Raw genomic sequence first — 10,301 nt, 5'->3', positions numbered from 1 at the left:
GCATCTGAAATACGTTTAAAGTATAATAACACAATATCCCATTTAAACCACATTTTCAAAATATTTGTCCAAAAGATGCACTTGATGATCTTATATAACGCCAACAGCTTTACATGTGAGTCTCATTCAGAGGATGGAGCTCAGCAAACACAAATACAGTTTGTTCTGGCATAATTACCTCCAACGCTTATGTAAGTCCTATGTGACACACCTTACTGAGAAGCCTAAACCAGGGACAGTGCGCTATAATTAGATAAATAATAATCAAACCTAAACCCAGATGTCGCCAGGAGAGACACAACTCGGCTATTGACTGAAATGTTATATAAAGGATTGGATGAATTATAGTCTCTGAATAATTCATTTGGTCTCTACACTTTTGGAGGAAAGCACTGGTGCTATATTCAGTCATAGTGATGGATGACTCATTTTCAGATGCTAATCATTACTCGATTATTAATTTCTGGATTGGAGGAGAGAGGAGTATGTGAACGTCTGTCATGTTTCACAAGCACATATCATTTAAAATGAGGTACTTGGCAAAACTAATCAGCTTTGATGTGTTTGGTCCTTGCAATGTATCCAATTTACTTCCATCATGTTCTCATCTAAGAGTATTGCTGTTCACAACTGGATGAAAAAAAAAGAGAAAAAAACCTTTTGTGTATGATTGGTTTTGGATCTTCAATGTTTCTCATGGCGTCGCCTGGCGCCATCTAGTGGTTATAAATATATGGAGTCCTGAGGGGTAGATTAATTATAATGGAAAACCATAAATATTAATAGCATCTACACAGTTTTCTTCAAGATAAAATATCGGTGTTTTATTAAGCTTCTCAAGTAACATGGATTTTTATATTTTTATTTTTTCATTCATTGTAAAATCACTATAATTTTAATACAACAAGGGATTTCTTCATACCAATATTTATCTAATATTGACATATAGGCAACTTTATAATTTTTTTTGTAAACCATGTAATTTACTTACTTAATCAGAATTAGATTAGAAATTAAACCATTGAAAAATGCTGCGTTTTCAAAAATCCCGCTGCCCGCGCGACTCCTCCCTGTTTCTAATACAGTCTCCTCCATATGGTCTCCTCCCGCTTGCGTGCGTAGACGCCAACGTGACGTCAAATGGCGCAAGATATTTTTTTACTCTAGTGTTCCCACTCTAGTGGATTCTAGTGCAACAATTTATCTATGTACATATGTACCAACGCTACGTGTTTTCATGCCAATAAAGAATACAGAAAAGCCTAATCGTTGCAAATTCGGTGTTTTGACGATGTTAAAATAGAAATCGAAATCTTGAAAGGAATTGATCAGGTTTACACATCGACTCTAAAATACCAATATTCCCAGGGAGTTAGTAGTACTAAGTGGAATTAGACCGGCGATATCATTCTAAACCACAGCACAGCCTGGCAGTGGTGGAATGTGAGCCCATTCCTCCATTTAGCCTATGTTTTATTCAAGGAACAGCAACTGTATATAAACTTACTTAAAAAAATAGACTGAATCGATGTAATGCAGTGATAGCCTGCAGAAATGATGCGATAGGATATCGCTTTATGCTATTATAAGGCGTTCACTCTAGGTTTCTATCAATGCAAGTGCGAGTGGCAAAGCTAGAGAAACTCAGCATCGAATTCCTCACCACGTGTTGTTTTGGCGCTTTACCGCATTTCGCTGAAACCCAAACAAACGTGTCGCGATGATGGCTCGTGTATCGTGAATCGGTTGATGTTTTTAATCTTCGGTTTTATATATTACTATCGATTTCAGGTACAGTTAACATTCATTTTATGATCTATTTCTGCTTTCATTGCACCTCGCGATTCACTTGTACTGACATGGAAGTTTACTGCAGTGTTATGTAATCTATTCGCGTCTCTAATGGCTTTCAATTATAAGACTATTAAAAGACATTGCGAAACGCTCTTGCGATAGCGTGTACACTTTATGTTGTTAGAGATGAATTAGTGAATGACGCTTTGGCGTATTTGGTTTTTGTTTACAATGTCATCGTGGTTTACATTTGGTCCTTTTCTTATCATCATCTGCTTGGGTGTTGCAGAGTTTGGCATGGTCGTTATAAATGTATTGTTATTGTGTGTCTCATTGTCTGTCTTCCCGCAAAAAATATAATTAATGATTTACTTCCTTGTGTCAGTGTCACTTTTTGTGTCACAAGGTGTTTGATTGTTCTCTTGTGTGTGTGTTATTTTTTTTTTTGCTTTCCAGTAGATGAAAATAAGTCTTTTAAAAAAATCTAGTTTCTGGGCCATGGTTTTACATAATTTTCAGCTAAAAATACAAAAAGTCAAGTGATACAAAGCACAAAGTGCACCTTTTCAAATGATCACTTTCACGTTTTTATGCTTAAATTCCACGCTTTTGTTCTTCTGCTGTAAGTTTCTTTGAATAAAATCATCTGCTAAATGTATTTAAGCGGAAAATTATTTCTATATATAATAAATATAATTTCTGACACACACACATATATAGATATATAGTAAACAAATATGCTTATATTTTGTGTTCAGAGGGTTATGTGTGATTTTATATTTTAATTATTTTATATAAATGTTTATATATATATATATATATATATATATAATATGTGTCCCTCTGTGAAATCCAGGCTAAAGTCTCAAAATCTTATTATGAGATAACAAGCGTCAAAGTTTGATTTCAACCATCACAATGATTTCAATCTTTGATATGGTCTTACTCAGTCATTATTAATGATATCAATGTTACGTTTTTACAGAATGTTCTTTACCTTATGAAGTATGATTGTATGTTAAAAAACAAAAAATAAACAAAAAACCAGTAAATCGCCAAAAAAATGACTAGCTGGGTTTTCACAGCCAAGGTCACGTTTATAAAAAAATTAAAAAAATCCATAACAGTTTGTATTATGCTAAAAGTATTTAATAACTAGACATTTTTATCAAAATATTATTTTATAAAAATGTAAAAAAAAAAATTTAAATGCTAAAAATTGTAGTTCATAAATTGACTTGTTCATCATAGCAGAGGTGTATTCAAGGGATTAATATGAATTGCATTGTAAAAATATGTTACTGACCCGCTTACATTTTATTCTGAACTTCAGATATGTAACATCATATATTTGTGACTGACTGTTATTACATCATTGTTGAAATAAACACCAGTCCTTCCCAAACTGATAGACGCTGTTGAATGATGAAGTACATACTGGTGACAGGCGGTGTGATATCTGGCATTGGGAAAGGGATCATAGCCAGCAGTGTGGGCACTATACTCAAATCATGTGGCCTGCATGTCACTGCTATCAAAATCGACCCCTACATCAACATCGATGCAGGCACTTTCTCTCCCTATGAACATGGTAAGTGCAGGCTACTTAATTTGGATTATTATGTTTACGATACATAAATAAGAACTGCTACATGAGACATTTGTTTTTTGCAAAATTGGTTAGTCATTATTTTGGGCTGCAGCATGTCGTACTGATGGCTCTGATGGCTGTCTTTTCTATTTCTATCAGTATCCTCATGCCAGTGTCAATCTCTCTGACGTTCTGTTTTACAGGTGAAGTGTTTGTGCTGGATGATGGCGGCGAGGTGGACTTGGATTTAGGGAACTATGAACGTTTTCTGGACATCCGGCTAACCAGGGACAACAATTTGACAACGGGGAAGATCTATCAGTCTGTTATAAACAAGGAGAGGAGAGGGGATTACTTGGGTAAAACTGTACAAGGTGAGTTACACAATGTCACGAGGATGTTTGGAACATAAATATGAAGTATGGCATGAGGAAACAGGATTATATCAGTCTTGTCTGAATTTGAGTTTGAACCTGAAATGTACCGCATTCTGTAATATGCAGCCGTACCATACACTACTATTACTATACTATTAATATTTGGAGTTGGGATTTTTTTGTGTTTTTGAAGGAAGTCTCTTATGCTCACTAAAGCTGCATTTATCTGATCATATGGTAATATTGTGAAATAGCAATATCATTTAAAATAATTGTTTCTTTTTCAGTATATTTTTTTATTTTATAAATAATCTATAGCTGGGATGGCAAAGCTGAATTTTCAGCAACCATTTCTTCAGTTTTCAGTGTCACATGATCCTGTAGAAATTATTCAAATACGATGATTTGGTGCATTTCTAATTATAAATGATAAAAACAGTTGGGCAGCCTAATACATTTGTGTAAACTATAATACCATTTTCCTTTTCAGAATATTCTGAAGTATGCAACTTTCTTTTCATCATTCTTTGATGAATAGAAAGTTGAAAAGAACAGCATTTATTCATAAATGTCTTTACTGTCACTTCTGTCACTGTCACTCAATAATATGTTGCAAATGTTTTTCTAACAATACTGCACTGAAGCAATTGCATTGCAATAAATTGTATCATGACAGATGTACCATGATGTTTATTGTACCTTGAAGTATTTGAAAGCACCCACCCTTCATTTGCATATCCTCATCTGATTCTATTACAAATGTTTAAGCATCTGTTGCCTGCCATACTTGTTTCTGAAGAGATTACATAATGGAAAATGTGGTGTCACTTAGATGAATATAAATAATTTTTACAGTGGTACCACACATTACGGATGCTATACAGGAATGGGTCATGAGACAGGCGAAGGTGTCAGTGGATGATGACGGTATTGAACCAGAAGTCTGTGTCATTGAGGTATATCTGTCTGTTTTGCTCTGTACATTTTGAAGAAACACTTGATTCAATTAAGGACAGGGCTGGATTATATATATATATATATATATATATATATATATACATTTAATATCGATATGAATATAGATTTTAACATAAATAAATGAAAATAGAATTATAATAAGATTAATTTACAATTTTCCCCCCACACAGCTTGGAGGTACAGTCGGAGATATTGAGAGTATGCCTTTCATTGAAGCTTTTAGACAGTTTCAGTTTAAAGTGAAACGGGAGAATTTTTGTAACATCCATGTCAGTCTTGTACCTCAGGTAAGAGTTGTTTTTTTTTTTTTTACTAACAGTTATATTTAAACGTGTAGTTGAAAGGTGCTTTAAAAAACTCCTGTGGTCTTTGGATGTATTTTTAGCCCAATTCAACAGGAGAACAGAAGACCAAACCCACACAGAACAGTGTTCGGGAGCTTCGTGGACTTGGCCTGTCACCTGATCTCGTCAGTCTTTACTCTCTATTATATTCTATAAAGAACCAATGCAAGTAAAGTAACTCCAACACATTTTTTTGGTGTGTTTCTGGGAATGCATCGTTTTTGTTTGCAGATTGTCTGTCGTTGCTCCACTCCACTGGACACTGCAGTGAAAGAGAAGATCTCCATGTTTTGCCATGTAGAACCTGAACAGGTGATCTGCATACATGACGTGTCCTCCATCTACAGAGTACCTCTACTCCTGGAGGATCAGGGTATAGTTGACTACTTCTGCCGCAGGCTGGACTTGCCCATTGAGATGAGACCTCGCAAAATGCTCACAAAATGGAAGGAGATGTCAGACCGGTTTGTACTGTTTGGATTCTCCTAACCATCTCAAAAAATGGTATTCTTCCCAAAAATTCCAAGTTTTATACAGCTGTTTTAAGCCGTCTGTCTTTGTTTCATAGATCTGACCGACTCCTGGAGCAAACCTCCATTGCTTTAGTAGGCAAATACACCAAGCTTTCAGATTCGTATGCATCTGTTATCAAAGCACTGGAGCACTCTGCCCTCGCCATCAACTATAAGCTAGAAGTCAAGGTAAGGAATGCCAGAAGAACTAGAAGCAATTTCCTGTGCTTCTATGAAGAAGTTGATAGTTTTGCCCCATCTGAGAGTGTCTTTTGAATTTAAATTGTAGTTCTTGCATACTTCACAATATTAGTTTTTTTTATTAATTTTTTTACTGTATTTTTCATCAAATATATGCAAATTGGTGACCATAAGAAACTTCTTTCAAAAACGTAGTAAAATCTAAATTACCCCAAATTGTTAAACTGTAATTTTTTACAGTGTGATAGTATAAAATGGTACTTCATTTCAGTACATCGATTCGGCAGACCTAGAGCCAGCAGCGTTGCAGGAGGAGCCGGTGAAGTACCATGAGGCCTGGCAGAAGCTCTGCAGTGCTGAGTGAGTGTACCCTCAAAAACACTAGAAATTAACCAACTCTGTTTTGTCCATCAACAGAGAACATTCAAATTATAAGTTTTAATCTACTGGTGTCATATCAGCTCTGTGGGCTCTTAGATAATGTTATCCAATATCCTGGTTTTATTCAGGCATATAATGGCCTACTTTTTCAGTGTAAACAGTACTCAATGGTTGAAATCAGGACCTGCTTTTACTGTTTGTCTCATTACAAAAACTGCATTGTGGTTTCCAAAAAATAACCATACATTATGGTTAAAATAGTTTACGAACTACCATTGACTTTGAATTAGTTCTGTCAAACAATTCATTGCGATTAATCGCATCCAAAATAAAAGCTTTTGTTGACATATCATATGTGTGTGCTGTGCATATTTATTATGTATATATAAATACACACACATGAATATATATATTTTAAAAAAACTTTACATTTATATATTAAATATAATAATAAAATTATATTAATGTAAATATATAAATGTAAATATTTTCAAAATATATCATGTATGTGTGTGTGTGTTTGTTTATATACACATAATTATTATACACAGCACACACACATATATTGTGTAAACAAAAACTATAAAGGTAAAATGACGTAGTACCTGATCCAAACCTGATAAAATTAGGTAAAATGAAAAAAGATTTGCATGCACAGGGTAATATTTGTGGAGGTGTACATAAGACTGTAAGCGTAAATTAAATGTGCATACACAAGAAACAGTTTGTAAAGGTGTAAATCGTGTATCAAGCGCAAAGAAAAATATTTGCAGCATTTTACTGTTATTCGTAAGTGTAATGCATGTATTGTGAAACTGCAGCTTCATGCTAACACAAAATAAATATTCTAATAAATAAAATAAATTATTTTGACTGCATTCATTTTTCCGTGCTTACACTTTTGACATGTTGTTTTCACCAAAAGACGGTCAAAATCACTGCAAGCCTGTGAACAGTGATTTGCAAGCGAAAACAACAGCTTAAAGAACTGCAAAATGTATTGACTGCGTAGAACCAATTTGTACGTGTAAAAAAAAAATGCAAATGTCTAAATGACTCGTTATGTATGTAGGGCAAAAAGTTCCCAAAAAATATGATAGTACAGCTTTGTCTTTCTTTTCTCTGTGATTACAATTTTTGCACGATTCTCTCACTAACCGAGTTTTGCAAGCGCGAGGGGGAAGGTGGGTCCACCTTCTTCTTGTAGCCAATCAAATGAGGCTTTTGCTGACTCTCCATTTACTCTTATCTGATTGGTTCAATAAACACAACATACGCCAAGACATTTATCTTGATTTAGTTCAGGATCGTTCTTACTACCGGAATAATAATTTTAACGTACACATACAGTAAAAAAATAAAAAATTAAATTAATATAACAACTTAATTAAAACATGATATTTTATAAGTTGTGTACCAATAATCTATCTGTTCATAGTGTGAATTGTGAGCTGTGTAGTTTCCTTCTTCTCCTCAACAGGTTATATGATATATTAGTTTATTGTAATATTATATTGTAATTTTTTATGATACTTAAAGGAGGTCTAGTATCTGCAATAGCCTAATACATGCATAATTTACTGATCTACTGATCCATTTTTTTTAAACACAAATTTGGTTAAATAATAGTTGAACCAACAGAATAAACAGTCATATTTTTTTTATTTAACATGTTGTAATTTAAAGGTTTATTTTTACAAATATTACTTTGACATTATTAAAGACATATTTATCAAAGTTTTTTGCATTAGTCAAATCTGTACACAAAGAAAGCAATTTGTTACTCCGTCTTGCTTCCTGTAAGAGCTTGATCAGTCACATCAAAGTGATCAGAATCAATATTGAAATTAAAAAATATACAATTGAGTGATAAATGCCATAAATAGAAACATGGTCTGATAAATGGCCAAATTCATATTCAAGTAGCTTAATTGGCATAGTAAAAATGTTTTACAAAGTATAGCACTCTGATACCATAGTGTGGAGCGTTGTCACATAACATCGTTTTGATTATAAAGTTTAACAGCAGCTCAGTGGTGTAAGCAGATTATGAAATTACAAAGTAAAACCAAAACAAACCAAATAATGTTAACACCGGCTCGCAATTCAGTATTAACACATGGCAGTTTAGCCTATAGGAACACAGCTTATGAAAGGAGCATGGTTTAATTAAGTTGTTATTTTTACCAAATTTTTCTTTTTTTTTTTTTTTACTGTATGTGCACGTTAAAAGTACCATTCCGATAGCAAGAACAATCCTGAACTAAATGAAGATAAATTTCTCGGCGTATAATGTGTTGATTGAACCAATCAGATAAGAGTAAATGGAGGGTCAGCGAAGAAGGTGGACCCGCCTTCCCCCTCGCACTTGCAAAACTCGAGCTGTACATATCCGTTTATTTTGGAAATTTTTTGCCCTAATACACATAGCGTCAATAAATCATATTTATTTTGCGTTAGCGAGAACCTGCAGTTTCACATTATATTAATTACAATTACGAATAACAGTAAAATGCTGCAATTCATTTTTTGCCCACAAATATTACCTTACGCATGCAAATCTTTATGACGTCATTTTACCTTCATAAAAAAACTTTTATTATGGATGTGATTAATCTCGTTTAATCGTTTGACAGCACTACTTTGAATATATATTCATCGAATGTTCATTTGAATGTTTGCTTGACTGTTAGTGGGGTACTTGTTCCTGGAGGCTTCGGTGTGCGAGGCACTGAGGGAAAAATCCAAGCTATTAACTGGGCGAGGAGAAAGAAAAAGCCATTTTTAGGTAACAAAAAACTGTCAGTGCAATCAATGTTAGTAGCAAAATATGATGTAAACAACTAGTTTTTTGACAGCATGTCTGTGGTTATCCCAATCTCGTGTTTGGCAGGTGTTTGTTTGGGCATGCAGCTGGCAGTGTGTGAATTTGCTCGTAATGTACTTGGCTGGGAAGGTAAGAACACTCAGATTTTATGATATGCCTTTTAAATTAAACTTTGTTTTTATTTTAACTGCTATCCTCTTAACAGATGCCAATTCTACAGAATTTGACCCTGAAACAAAACATCCAGTGGTAGGTAATGGTTTGGTAAAATAAATGAGCAAATCTGAATAATGTTTCTTTTTTCTTTTGGTGTGATGAGAGCTTTTTCTGTTATCAGGTGATTGAAATGCCCGAGCACAATCCAGGGCAGATGGGAGGAACCATGCGGTTGGGAAAAAGGTGCACCTTATTTAAAAACACCTCCAGCTTTCTTCGTAAGTTGTGAAAGTCACTCATCACAAAATTAGAAACTGATACTGTATTTAAAGGTTTAAAATTGGCATGATATTTTAACTGTTTTGTTGTAGGAAAGCTGTATGGAGATGCTGAATATGTGGACGAAAGGCATCGACATCGCTTTGAGGTCCGGTTAATATTTACAAAATGACTTTTTAAATAATTTCTTTCTGCTTGTTTAATTAGTTTATTTTGTGTTTTTCTAGGTGAATCCAGAACTGAAGCAGCACTTTGAGGATAGAGGTTTTCGATTTGTGGGTCAGGACCTGGAGGGGGAGCGAATGGAGATCATTGAACTTGAAGGTCAGTGAATCTCCAGTATCTAAACCTGTCTGGAGAGATTTTGAGTATTCGTTTCAGCTTGTTTCTTCTGTCACAACAGATCACCCTTATTTTGTCGGAGTCCAGTACCACCCAGAATTCACTTCTCGCCCCATCAAACCCTCACCTCCTTATTTTGGCCTTCTACTGGCAGCATCTGGGAAACTACAGAACTACTTACAAAAAGGATGCCGGCTCTCACCTCAGTAATTCGCCTAATTAACTCTCATAGAAGAGCTTAACTATTGAGAATTGCTACCAGCAGTATGTCTTACCTTGTTTTTCTTCTCACTCAGGGACACATACAGTGACCGAAGTGGCAGCAGTTCACCGGACTCAGAGATATCTGAAATCAAATTCCCATCACTTTCTTAAAGTGGAAATACACAAAACTTTAATGACATGAATTAGTTGTATGAATAAATGAATAAAAAAGTTAATGTGTTCTTTTTAAGCAAAATATGGTGCATGCATACTGTTCTGTCAACAGTGATATATTTAGAAGATTAAATAATATGG

At 34.4% G+C, this 10,301-nt stretch overlaps 1 protein-coding gene across 1 annotated transcript; it reads left to right on the top strand.

Annotated features, from left to right (window-relative positions):
* The first annotated feature begins 1,630 nt into the window (after nt 1-1,630).
* LOC132158681 (CTP synthase 1-like) lies at nt 1,631-10,242 on the top strand. Its single transcript, XM_059568202.1, has 17 exons — nt 1,631-1,791; nt 3,207-3,385; nt 3,589-3,759; nt 4,618-4,718; nt 4,911-5,027; nt 5,126-5,209; nt 5,316-5,548; nt 5,653-5,785; nt 6,069-6,157; nt 8,872-8,966; nt 9,072-9,134; nt 9,211-9,254; nt 9,343-9,439; nt 9,533-9,588; nt 9,668-9,764; nt 9,844-9,988; nt 10,079-10,242. The coding sequence occupies exons 2-17, from the start codon at nt 3,217-3,219 to the stop codon at nt 10,155-10,157; spliced, it is 1,773 nt and encodes a 590-aa protein (XP_059424185.1). The 5' UTR covers nt 1,631-1,791; nt 3,207-3,216; the 3' UTR covers nt 10,158-10,242.
* The last annotated feature ends 59 nt before the right edge of the window (nt 10,243-10,301 follow it).

This window comes from Carassius carassius, chromosome 15 (genome assembly GCF_963082965.1).
Source record: "Carassius carassius chromosome 15, fCarCar2.1, whole genome shotgun sequence".
Classification (NCBI taxonomy): Eukaryota; Metazoa; Chordata; class Actinopteri; order Cypriniformes; family Cyprinidae; genus Carassius; species Carassius carassius.
This window is presented reverse-complemented; position numbering and strand designations above follow the sequence as displayed.